Source organism: Zalophus californianus, chromosome 10 (assembly GCF_009762305.2).
Source record: "Zalophus californianus isolate mZalCal1 chromosome 10, mZalCal1.pri.v2, whole genome shotgun sequence".
Lineage (NCBI taxonomy): Eukaryota > Metazoa > Chordata > Mammalia > Carnivora > Otariidae > Zalophus > Zalophus californianus.
In genome coordinates, this window is record NC_045604.1 from 105261069 (window position 1) to 105272242 (window position 11174).

Genomic DNA, 11174 nt, shown 5'->3' on the forward strand with positions numbered 1-11174 from the left:
TATGAGCTGCATACACACAGCCACCCAGTGTGGCAACACCTACCACCCTCTCTCCTCCAGAAGGGTCCTGGGGTGGGGTGGCCGCTGCAGCCTGAAGAGGGGTTACAACAAGTGCGTACCTGGCACTGTCCCTACCGCTCATGTACCCCCAAACCCCTGGGTTCTATCAGGCAGGGAGTGAGGCCCCTTTTGGGTAAAAACTACACCTCCCTCCCCCAGCCAGCCCAGTTAAGTAGCATCCTGGGCCCAAACCTGGCCAGAATGGCCCAGGAGGGTGGAGATGCCCCAGGACACCATCCCCTCATTGCCTTCTACCCCTCCCCAGTTAAAGAGCAGCCCCTTCCCACCATTTGGCCTGGAGAGTCAAGGCCAGTGTGGGTCTGGGGGCGGGGGGATATTTCCTCGCCCTAGGGCCCAAGGCCTAAGTAGGGGATGGCTCTTTCCAGGAAGTGGTGTGTAAGCTCCTGGTTTCTCAGCAGCTGTGGCTCCAGTAGCTAATGGGAGACCCAGCCCCTTGCTTCAGACAGCGCAGGTGGGGCCTTCAGAACAAACTGCAGTCTGCAAAATACCGGCCAATCCAAACGGACTCCTACACTTGGCCGTCGGAGCTCCTCTCTCCCCGCTGGGTACACCTGCCTGGCCCCCGCCCTCCCCCGCTGCCTGCCTAACAAGCCGCTCATCAGGCCACGTGCCCAGTGGGCAAGCAGGCGACAACACAGCCGGGGCTCTCACGGCAGGCACCCTCGGCAGGGGGTTATCCGCACCGCGGCCCCAGACACCCATGAGGCTTCTCTCGCCCCCCGCCGGCCCCACTGCGCCTTGGCTCCATTCTCCACTCGAGGGTCTCGCGCTGGGTGTTCCAAGGGCATATTTCCAAACAGGGATCACGGGGAGCGGGGAGAGGCCGTCGTACCACACACACAACTGCCCCCCAGCCCTGCGAGCGGGGGCCGGAGCGCGTCTACAGAGCCACAACTCCGGGCTCACGCATGCGCAGAACCACCCGCCTCCCTCCGTTCCCCGCGCCCCCGGGCTTTCCCCGCGTCTGCGCTACGTCCCTCGGGCCGCTAGGGGGCAAGCGGCCGGTCTTCACGCGGGAGAAAGCCGTAACCCGGAAGCAGCCGCTAACCCGGAAGAGGTGGTGTTGTAGGGCTCCGCTGGCGGTGGTGGCTGCTGCTGCGACTTTGGGGACTAGTGCGGCGCTAGGATGAACGCCCCTCCCGCCTTCGAGTCGTTCTTGCTCTTCGAGGGCGAGAAAAAGTAAGTGGAGCTGGCGGGGGCGGGCCGGGGGTCGCGGGCGGACCCTGGGGCTTCTCGGCCTCGTCCACTGCGGGGAGACGGAAGCAGCTTTTACTGTGTCTGCCAAACTCGAGCCAGCCCTGCCAGGCGGTGGTTGAGTGGCCCCGTTCTGCAGAGGAGGAAACTGAGGCTCAGAGAGGCTAAGGAACTGCCCCGGCACACGGGAAGTGGCGGTCTGTATGGGAGCTAGAGTGCCTGGCGCCACAGTGCTTTCCTTCCCTCTGGGATGCGGCAGCCTTCCGGCCGCCGCCTTCATCCGCCTGCTGCAGCCAGAGGGCTGGCTCTCAGGCTCACGACCGATCCTCACTGGCCTGTGAAGACCCTTCAGGGGCTTCTTGCCTGCAGAGTGCAAGGGAATGTAGTCCCCTCCCTGGTCTCTCAGCCTGGGCCTGGCTCTCTCACTTAACGTCTCCATGTCGTTGGGCAAATGACTTAATCTGCCTGAGGCCTGCTTTCCTCCTCTGGGAAATGGGCTTCTTGCTGTATTAAATCACAGGATTTTCTCTAAGGGGAGCTTGATGAGGTAATTTACCGGAAGTGCTGAGGCCAGGGCTCAGCACGCAGCCGACCGTCTTAAACATTGGGTTTTCCTTCTTAACAGCCTGGTGTGCAGGGCTCTACGGTGTGGCCCTTGCCAGCCACTTCGTCTCCCTTGGGAGCAGTGGTTGGCAGCTGGGGCCATTTTGCTCCCCAGGGGACTTTTGGACAATGTCTGCCGACACTTCTGATTGTCATAAAGGGGGTGCTGCTGGCAGGGATACTGCTCACATCCTACAATGTGCAAGACAGCCCTCTACAGAAAAGAATTATCCACCCTAAAATGTCACTGGTGCCAAGGAGCAATCCGGAGTAGGTGAGGGTCCCGCAGAATCAGGGCATAGCCACTCTGCTGCTCTGACTCAGAGAGGTCTTTATGGATGAAGAGATGGAGGAAGTCTTCCAGGAGGAGGTGGGACCTGGGCCTGCGTTGAAGGGCAGGGTTTAGACTTGGGGAAGGAGGGGAGCCCCCGTTTGCCCATCTGTTGCTTCCGCCTCTTTCTAGGATTACCATTAACAAGGACACCAAGGTACCCAATGCCTGTTTGTTCACCATCAACAAAGAAGACCACACGCTAGGAAACATCATTAAATCGTAAGTTTCACGTCAGAGGCTCTTGGGAAATGTTTAATGGGGCTCTTTGAGGCAAAGCACACATTCCGGAAGATTCCCCGAAGTCTCTCTGAGCTTCAGGAAGGTCTGGGTGCTTCCTCTGGCAATTCCCACGTTCCAGTACACTTTCTCCAAAATGACGCTGACCTCTATCTGTTCACACCACCGAATCTCTGTCCCGGCTCGTTTATCTGACGGTGGGAAGTGAACGTGCGGCAAGCCAGAGAAACGTGGGCCTGCTCGTGTGTCTGTGCTGCGGAGCAGGGAGCAGCAGTCAGGGCTGGCTGTCACCCACCCGCCCTTTGGGACGATGACCTCTGGGACACCTGGCACGCAAAGACAGATGTGCCAGAGATCGGATCTTATTAGGAGGGGAGAATGTGGGGGAGAGGCTCTGTGGTTATCCGGTGCCCCTGGTGGACGGCGGATTGTGTTTACACCAGTTTAGTCCTGACCGGGCAGGTGGTCAGCGACGTGGTTGCTGTTCTGGCCCAAGCACTTTGTCGTTTCTCTGCTCAAAACCCCATCGGTGAAGCCAGGTCTTTCCGAGGTTTGCACGTTTGAGGCCCCAGGCAGGAGCCTTCCTGGTCTCTGGGCTGAAAGTGGGAGGTGGAGCTGGCTGTCCTCTGGCTGACTCCCCACCCCCAAGCCACCCCGGTGGTGCCCACAGGCCCTTCTGGGGCCTTGCCACTCCCCTGCTCTGGGAGCCACGTCCCCGCCTGTGCAAGGGCCATCCCTTGTGGTGCCTGCTGCTGACAGCACGCGGGGCACGGCTCGCAGACACGGGCTCCTCAGCCTTGCAGATGCGCCCCCCCCCCCCGGGCGCGGGCCCAGGGCACGGCTCGCAGACGGGGCCCCAGGTGTGTGGGCAGGAGCTGCCAGCCCGTGTTGCCCAGAGGGCTTCCGTGTCACTGGCCACCCAGGCCCTGGGCCTTCTCCCCGTGCCCCCTTGTACTGCCACGTCAGGTGCCCGTGCTGGGCTGTGCGCTGCCTGCTGAACCCGGGCGGCCTGGGGAGGGCTCTTTGGGGCTGTTGCAGGGTCCCAGCCTTCCCCTGAGGGAAGAGTTTGCTGGAGATCCTGCTTACCAGCTGGGGTCCTCGATCCTCACAGATATTGGGGGGGGTGTGGGGGGGGGGGAAGGCGTCCCCATGAGATCTTTTTTGCAATGTTTTACTTGGAAGACTTTTTTTGGGAAATCAGGAGCAGGGAACCACCTGGGGTCAGCCCCCAGCTGTATTGGCTTCTAGGCCTCAACCCAGTGGGAAGACTCTCTGCTTAGAGGCCTGGTCATCCCCAAGGGTGCTGGGCTCAGCCCCTTGTGTCACACCGCCCATTTCTGTACCCCAGACAGCTGCTGAAGGACCCGCAGGTGCTGTTTGCTGGCTACAAAGTCCCCCACCCCTTGGAGCACAAGATCATCATCCGAGTGCAGACCACCCCGGACTACAGCCCACAGGAGGCCTTCACCAATGCCATCACGGACCTCATCAGCGAGCTCTCCCTGCTGGAGGAGCGCTTCCGGGTGAGGGGCCCGGCGTGCAGGGGAGCGGGGGTGCGTCTGCCCGGAGCTGCAGTGTTCTCCTGCCCACACCCCGGACAACCCCCGGGGTGGTTTTCCTGAGGTATTGGGGGGCGGGGCGAGGTGGTGACCGAGCAGCGATGCTCCCGCAGCCTTGAGCGAGCGTGGACAGGGGCTTATGGAGTCGAGGCTGGGGGCATGCTGTCTGCCAGCAGGGGTGGGAACCGTACTGTGGGCTCCGGGGGCTCCTGTAGCCCCTGTGGAAGCAGGGTCATATTGCCCCTTGGGACTGCTCCCCCAAGCCGCCTCTGGTAAGGCCTGGCTGCTTCAGGGTATTTGTGGAGGGGGGGGGGGTCCACAGTTAAGGAGGACGAAAGGGGATGGTCACACCTGTCCACGCAGAGGGCCTCAGCGTCTGGCCTGGGTGTACTGGGTGTAGAGTGAGAAGGATCCATGGCTTGTCAGAGTTCGACTTGCACCTCAGGCAGACGGGGTGGGGGGTTGGGGGGCTCGGGGACATCGGGCTTGCTTTCCCAGCCTCCTCACCCTGGCCCTTCCGGCTGACTGGCTGCCACCCCCTCTGCTCAGGTGGCCATTAAAGACAAGCAAGAAGGCATCGAATAGGAGGCTGGAAGTCTTGCTTGGCTAGTTCCTACCCTGCACTGGAACCTTCTAGGAGAGCAGCTTCCCCAGCTTCGGGGACATCCTGGTGCGCCCCTTCCCGCCGGAGCTGCTGTGTCCTGGACAGAGTCTATTTTACCTTCCTGATAAAGTGCGGCAGGAAAGGGCCTGGCTGGGGGCTAAAGCCGAGGGGACTTCGCGGGGCATGGGGCTGTGCGGAGGACCGGTTACCTGGGGCCCGTCCACGCTGCAGTGTGGCCCCAGAGGACCACAGTCACTTGCAGGAGCCCCTGCTCCCAGCCTGGCTGGTCTCCGAGTAGCAGGGCCACAGACCGCGCTCCAGTCTTCTTAAACAGCGGAGAGTTTAATAAAAATATTCCCCGATAAGAACATCCTGGTCATTCACCCCAAAGCTGAATAAGTTAAGTTGGGTCCCCCCCCCAGAACTCCCGCCCCTCCCGCCCCAGCTACTGTCTCTTCCAGATGGCCACGATGTTGGAGTCTGTCAGAGCCGTGAGGTACGTGAAGGTGGGGTTGGCCACCACCGTGTTCACCATGGTCTTGGTCACCATCTGGCCGAGGGCCCAGGGCTGGGGCCACTTAAGGATCTGGGCGGAGGGAGAGAGGAGGGCGGGGCTCCAGCTTCCTGCTCAGCAGTCCCCGCGGGGGGCGAGGGGCGCGCGGGGGGCGCCTACCTGTGTCGGGGCCTGCGGCGCTGCCGGAAGCGGAGGCTGCTGCGTCAGGAGGTGCCGCACGTCGTAGACCCACACGTTGCCCTCCTCGTCCCCACACAGCACGATGCCCTCACCTGCGGGGATGCACAGCCTGAGACCGGGGGTGGGGTGGAGCCCCGCGGGGTGGGGGGGTGGGGGGGGGACGGGGGCTCACCGGGACAGGTGCTCAGCGAGAAGTAGGCCAGCCGGGTGGGGGACCACTGCAGCCGGGCCAGCACCACCACCGCCAGCGTGGGCCGCTTGCCCCGGGCCCCCCACGTCTGGCTCCAGCTCCACAGGCAGATGGTGCCCAGGCCGTTCCCCTTGGAGGCTGGGGGGGGGGGGGAGAGACAGAACTGGGTGGGGGCCTCTCTCTAGACACTGCCCGGTGTGCGGTGGGGACCCCTCAGGAGCCCTGGGAGAAGCCGCCCCCAAAGGCCTTCCCGGAAGGCCAAGCTGGCCCCCCAAGCGGGGGGCTACTCACCCACCACGTCCTCGTTCACAAAGGCCAGCCCGTCCACTCTCCGCGTGGCTGCCTCCGAGCCCTCGGAGAACACGAACTCCACCTCGCACGGCCTGTGGGGCGGCAGGGGAAGCTGGCCGGCTGCCCCCCCCCCCCGCCCCCGGGGGACCCAGAGCCGCTCGCGGAGGTGTGCTGGGCACGTGCTCCGCCCCGGCTGGGAGCTGCCGCCGCGCGGGCACAGGCGTCCGGAGCAGCAGGCCTTCAGGGGCGGGTGGCACGGGGCTGCGGCGCGTTCCCAAGCCCGGGAGGGTGTGGGGTCACACACAGCGGAGGCAGGAATGGGTCGGGGGGGAAGCCCAGGGCTTCACCCCGCCGTGTGGCGTGGGCCCCACACAGGCTCTCGGCCCCACAGCCGCCAGCGCCTGATGCTTTAGTTATTTGCTCCCACGTGGCAGCTGCCTCATTGCTGTCACCGACCAACCCCCCCCCCACCCCCCCCGCCCCGGGAAAGTTCTTCCCAGGCCGTTCACGGCACTGAGGACAAAATTCAGTCTCACTCTGGTAGACGGAGCCGGTGTGTCCCCACCAGCTCGTCCGCCATGTCCTCCCGCTTCCCAGGCTCGGCCAGGCCTCGCGCGGGCCGCTGCCCCCGTGCCAGCGCCTTCCCTCCCAGGGCCTGACTCCCTGGCTCGGCCCGTGTGGTGAACAGGAGCCCGACGACCCATCTGCCACCCGTCATGTCACCTCCTCACGGTCCCCTCATTCGCCTTCCATCACACCCGACACAATGCTCCGTGGGTTTTAACAAGGCTGTGGGCCGCATGAGGGCAGGGATGCCAGCCTTCCGGGTGGGTACAGATGAGCCTTTCCGGGGTCTCATCCCTGCCCAGGCACCATCCCCTTCCCCTGCGAGGTGAGGCGACCGCAGCTCCGAGAGCCGGCCCGGCCCAGTCCCACAGGCACGGACCTTTCCCTGGGAGACTAGTGGAGGTGGGGACGGGCTGGCCCCGTGAAGGGGCCCCATGAAGACAGCTGCTGGCGGCCCAGAACGGGCCGTGGCTTGGGCACCGCTGCAGGGGGTCAGGCACCTGGCCCGGCCGGCCTCACCTCCTCCTCGGGGGCTGGTCCAGCCGCACGTCCCAGCAGCAGCAGCCGCCCTCGCAGCCTGCCAGCAGGTAGGCATCCGGGCAGGAAGCCACAGGGCAGAGGCGCAGGGGGATGGACGTGGTATCCAGGGTGAGCAGCTGGCTGCCGGTGGGGGAGGAGCGCGTGAGGCCACCGACCCGGCTGTCCGCCTGCTCTAGCGAGCCCCCCCCCGCCCCACAGCCTCACCTGGCCTGGAAGTCGTAATCGTGGTTGGGCACCCCGAGGTCCCACAGGATGATCCGCTTGTCATAGGAGGCCGCTGAGGAGTGGACGGGAAGGGAAGAGGTGGCTCTGAAGAGGCCCTACTTGCCCCAGCAGGCTCCATCCCAGGCTGAGACCGTGGTCACAAGGCCTGGCCCCTGGGAGGCGGGCAGGGCCGCAGCTGGGAGACAAGACTCAGGGCCGCCAGTCTCTACCTCCCTCTGCGCTACCACGCCCCGTGCCAGGCGGCCCTCCTTTCGCAGGCCTCTGCTCACACATCCCTTCTCGGGCTTACCACACTTCGGTGGGGGGGGGGGGGGGGGGGGGGCGGGCAGGGGTACCCAACCGGGTCACAGAGCGGCCCAGCTGCCCAGCCTCAAAGCCACAGAGCGGGTCAGGGGGAAAAGGCACGATCTGAAGCCCTGTCAGTCGTTCACAAAGCCACGCTGCTTCTACCCCGGCCAGAGCAGACCCCGGCGGCCCGGAATGCAGGACAGGGGTGTGGGAGAGGCTCTTACTGAACAGGTGGGTCTCGTGGGTGGGGCTGAAGCAGAGGGTGGCAATGGCCTTCTTGTGGGCCCGGATGACCCCGCAGCAGAAGCCAGCTCGCACGTGCAGCAGGCGGACCAGGCCCCGTAGGCCTGCAGCCGCCAGCACGCTCCAGCGCTTCTTGTGGCCGGCCTGCGTCACCACGGTCAGGGCTGTCCAGGCCACCGAGAAGAACTCCTGTGGGCGCAGGGGTACGGGCGTCACTAAGGAGCAGAGCCATGCATGGGTGCGGGCATCACTAAGGGGCAGGGCTACACGTGCGCACGCCCTGCAGCTCAAGCTGGTGGAAGTGAGGCCCAGCAGGACCGGGTCAGCCCCTCCCCCGCCCCCCACCAGCGCCGCAGGAGCAGGCCCCGGGCCCTCACCTCGCCAGGTGCCTTGTACTTGTGCAGCACGATGCCCGTCTGGCAGTCTATCACGCACACGGCCTCCCCACCACACGTGGCCACTGTCTGGGAGGTGGCCCCCGCGTGCCCTGTTTGGAGGGGTCAGCCTCAGTAAACACGTTCTCCATGAAGTCCGCCCCTGCAGCGCCTCTGTCCTGGCCCTGATGACGCTTCAGAGGCTGTCTCTCCCAGGCCCCCCATCCGCGGAGGCGGCCCCCTCCAGGTAGCATTCCCTGGGGCTCTCGCCCTGGCCCTGCCTGCCCCACCAAGACTGTACCCTCCTCCCAGGCCGGCTCAAAAGCGCAGGCCCAGAGCTGGGTGTCCAGGTCCCGAGGGCTGTTGTTCTTGCTGTGACACTGCAGGAAATGCAGGGGCTCCAGGTCTGGGGCGGGCTGTGGGGGCAGACGGGGGGGGGGGGGGGCGGTCACAGCTGCCCCAGCCCGTGCTCCCTGCCAGCTAATCCCTGCCCCCTTGTGAGCTTACCTGGCCGCCATCAGAGTCCTGGGGGCTGCCCTCCACGTGGGCCAACGAGGAGGTGCACACCCGCTTGTTGGGAGACAGGTTGAGTGAGATGTCATCTGGCCGTTTCTTGGCCACGGGCCTGGCCTGTGGAGGGGGTCGGGGCTGGGCTGAGGGTCCGGGGCTTGCTTCCTCGGCATCACAGGCTGGCCCGCACCCTCCCATGGGGGCAGAAAGCAAGGGTTGGCCCAGGGTCAGCGTGAACCAGCTCAGGCATCAGGGGCCGTCTCCTGGGCTCATTTCCAGGACCCCCCGACTTCCCCCCCCCAATCCCCTTTCTCTACAGTCTCCCGAGGCAGGAAGGGCCAAGACAGGCCTTTGGAGCCTTGCGAGCTGCGTGGTACCACACTCACCCTGGGTTCCTGGGCAGCTGCGGCTTTTGGAGGCCTCTCCGGGACGTCTGCCTCATGCACCTGGGGCCCACCAGAGGCCACCAGCTCCTCAGAGATCATCCGCACCTACGCGGGGCCAGGACATTGGGGAACCAGGCACAAGTCCTGGGGCTCCCAGCCCCTCCCCCAAATGCCGGGGCAGAGGGAACCTGTGCTTCCTGAGGTGGGAAAGGGCCTTTCCAACCAATAAGTCTGCCTTCCCCGACCCACCGAACTCCACCACCCCTCATGGCCAGAGGCCTAACTCTTAGGGCAGCTGAAGGCATGGGAGCCATGGAGGAGCTGGGAGAACGGACTCCCAGCAGGATGAGGTCATACTCGCCACTGGGTGAACTCGCTGAGGGACTCAGGCCCATAGCGGACGTCCCTGACAGCAGACTTCACAAAATCCGCCTGGGCCTTCTCTGCCTCCTCCTCTGGGCTCACTGCAGCCTTGAACTTCTCCCAGTGAGCTGTGACCTGGAACAAGAGGAACCAGATTCAAGCCCAGGCCACCCCAGATCCCCTGGACCCTCCGTGGCGCCCCTGCCTCCAATCTTACGGCCACAGGAGTCTCCACTTCACCACCTCCAGAAAGCCTCCCTGAACCACGGCCTCAGAGGCAGTGTGTGCAAACCTCAGTGCGTGCACGCGCGGGCGCACACACACGCTCGCTCGCACGCGCTCGAGCAACAGCCCGGAAGAGGAGCGGGCCCAGGGTAGTTACTGTGAAAGTGTCCCGGCCTCCCTGGCCGGGCCCAGCCTGCACCCAGAGAGCATGACCTCTACGAACAAGAGGCCAAGCACCACAGCCAGGCTCAGAGAAACACGTCAGGCTAGGAGATAAGTGCCGCTCAGTGTCAGGGCAGAGAGCCCCCGGAACCCCCACTCAGGGTCTTCCAAACGTCCATTCGGTCGCTCGCTCCTCAAGGCCCCCAAGTGCTCCAGAGACCCGGGCCGGCCCCCTTACCCGGCTGGTCAGCTCCCGGTTTAGGTTCTCCACCTGAGAGGATGTGGAGGAAGCATCCTTGCCATTAACCTTCCGGAGCTTGGGCAGGAGAAAGGAGATTTTCAGGTTGTCACTGACCTGGGGGATGAGGGAGAGTGGCTCAATGTCACCCCCAACTTGTGGCTCAGCCCCACAGAGTGCTGGCCCTGGGTCTGGGGCAGGTGCCCCCCCATCCCCCCCCCCCCCCCCCCGCAACTTACAGTCAGGAAGGGGTTGCCCTCCAGGCTGAGCTCCTCGAGCTGCGGGAACTGGCACAAGGCAGTAACGTCCCCCAGCTGGTTGTTGGCGCAGCGGAGGATGCGCAGGTGGGACAGGCCCAGGTTGGCGGGCAGTGTCTCCAGCTGGTTGTTGGAGAGGTCCAGCTCTTGCAGCTGCGTCAGGCGGCTCAGGAGCTTGGGGTCCAAGTGCTCTGAGAGCAGCTTCAGCCCGGACAAGCTGGGTGGGGGCAGACAGGGAGGGCTCAGGGGGGCGGGCAGGCCCTCACACCTGGGGCAGTCCTGGGTGCCTGCGAAGGCTCTTTCAGCAGAGGTTCTCCACAAGACACGCACAGCCTTTACTTTTGAAAATCTTGTAACTACTTTACAACTGCCTACAGGGGCTCCTCCGGAACGCTTTCCCCGATCCTCTAAGAGAGCTCCTCTGTGCTGCCCAGGGCCTCAGGAACTAGCTCAACAGGCTGCTCAATACCCTTTCTGCAGGACTGTCTCGCCCCCCCGCCCCCCAGCCCGGGCCCCTGCAAGGGAGAGGCCACTCGGGGCCCGGCCCGCCCATCTCATAACGGGCGCCCAGCGTTTGGTTCGAGTGATCCGAGGCTCCGCCTAACCAACAGGGCGATAAGGGCGCCGGGCAGGGAGTGGGTAAGGGTCCCAGCCTTACTTCCCGACCGGCCGGCGACCCAAGCCCGGGTAGCGGGCTGTGTGGCCGCGACCCCGCGGACCCCCGTCGTCCCCCCAGGCCCGCCTCTTACTCCAGGCTCCGGATCTTCCCCAGCCGGTCGCTCTTGGGACGCCCTCGCTGCATGAGCAGCCGCGCCGAGAGGGGGCCCATGGCGACCAGGCGCGGCCCGCGCTGGCCGGTTGGCGGCACCGGCGTCCGGCCGAGTCCGTGCTTCCTGGAGCCCGACGCTCCGCGGCCGGCGGAACTCTGGAGGCGGCGCCGCGCAAGCCAGTAGCTGGCGACGACCGGAAGGAAGCGAGCCCGCGGACCTCGTGCCCCGCGGGCGGACTA

The 11174-nt window shown here is 65.0% G+C and overlaps 2 protein-coding genes across 3 annotated transcripts; one reads left to right on the plus strand and one right to left on the minus strand.

Annotated features, from left to right (window-relative positions):
* Positions 1–1119: 1119 nt before the first annotated feature.
* Positions 1120–4962, plus strand: POLR2J (RNA polymerase II subunit J). Its single transcript, XM_027609968.2, has 4 exons — positions 1120–1260; positions 2342–2431; positions 3798–3972; positions 4558–4962. The coding sequence occupies exons 1-4, from the start codon at positions 1208–1210 to the stop codon at positions 4591–4593; spliced, it is 354 nt and encodes a 117-aa protein (XP_027465769.1). The 5' UTR covers positions 1120–1207; the 3' UTR covers positions 4594–4962.
* On the minus strand, positions 4939–11124 carry LRWD1 (leucine rich repeats and WD repeat domain containing 1). 2 transcript variants are annotated; one of them, XM_035721993.1, is made up of 15 exons: positions 10915–11124; positions 10148–10382; positions 9909–10025; positions 9278–9418; positions 8921–9025; positions 8532–8654; positions 8326–8440; positions 8028–8137; positions 7632–7839; positions 7099–7171; positions 6874–7014; positions 5788–5879; positions 5479–5634; positions 5286–5398; positions 4939–5198 (listed from the first exon to the last, which is right to left on the minus strand). In XM_035721993.1, exons 1-15 carry the CDS (start codon positions 10992–10994, stop codon positions 5058–5060), a joined length of 1950 nt encoding a protein of 649 aa, XP_035577886.1. In that variant the 5' UTR covers positions 10995–11124; the 3' UTR covers positions 4939–5057. The 2 variants fall into 2 exon arrangements, with proteins under 2 accessions (XP_035577886.1, XP_035577887.1); XM_035721994.1 differs by having other exon boundaries at positions 9909–9986; positions 10915–11117.
* Positions 11125–11174: the final 50 nt, after the last annotated feature.

Coding starts and splice junctions, on each gene's coding strand:
- POLR2J (XM_027609968.2), top strand. CDS start 1,208: ATGAACGCCCCTCCCGCCTTCGAGTCGTTCTTGCTCTTCGAGGGCGAG. Junction 1,261..2,341: donor CTCTTCGAGGGCGAGAAAAA/GTAAGTGGAGCT, acceptor GCCTCTTTCTAG/GATTACCATTAACAAGGACA. Junction 2,432..3,797: donor CTAGGAAACATCATTAAATC/GTAAGTTTCACG, acceptor TCTGTACCCCAG/ACAGCTGCTGAAGGACCCGC.
- LRWD1 (XM_035721993.1), bottom strand. CDS start 10,994: ATGGGCCCCCTCTCGGCGCGGCTGCTCATGCAGCGAGGGCGTCCCAAG. Junction 8,655..8,920: donor CAGCTGCCCAGGAACCCAGG/GTGAGTGTGGTA, acceptor CCCCCTCCACAG/GCCAGGCCCGTGGCCAAGAA. Junction 5,635..5,787: donor TGTGAACGAGGACGTGGTGG/GTGAGTAGCCCC, acceptor CCCCCCCCCCAG/CCTCCAAGGGGAACGGCCTG.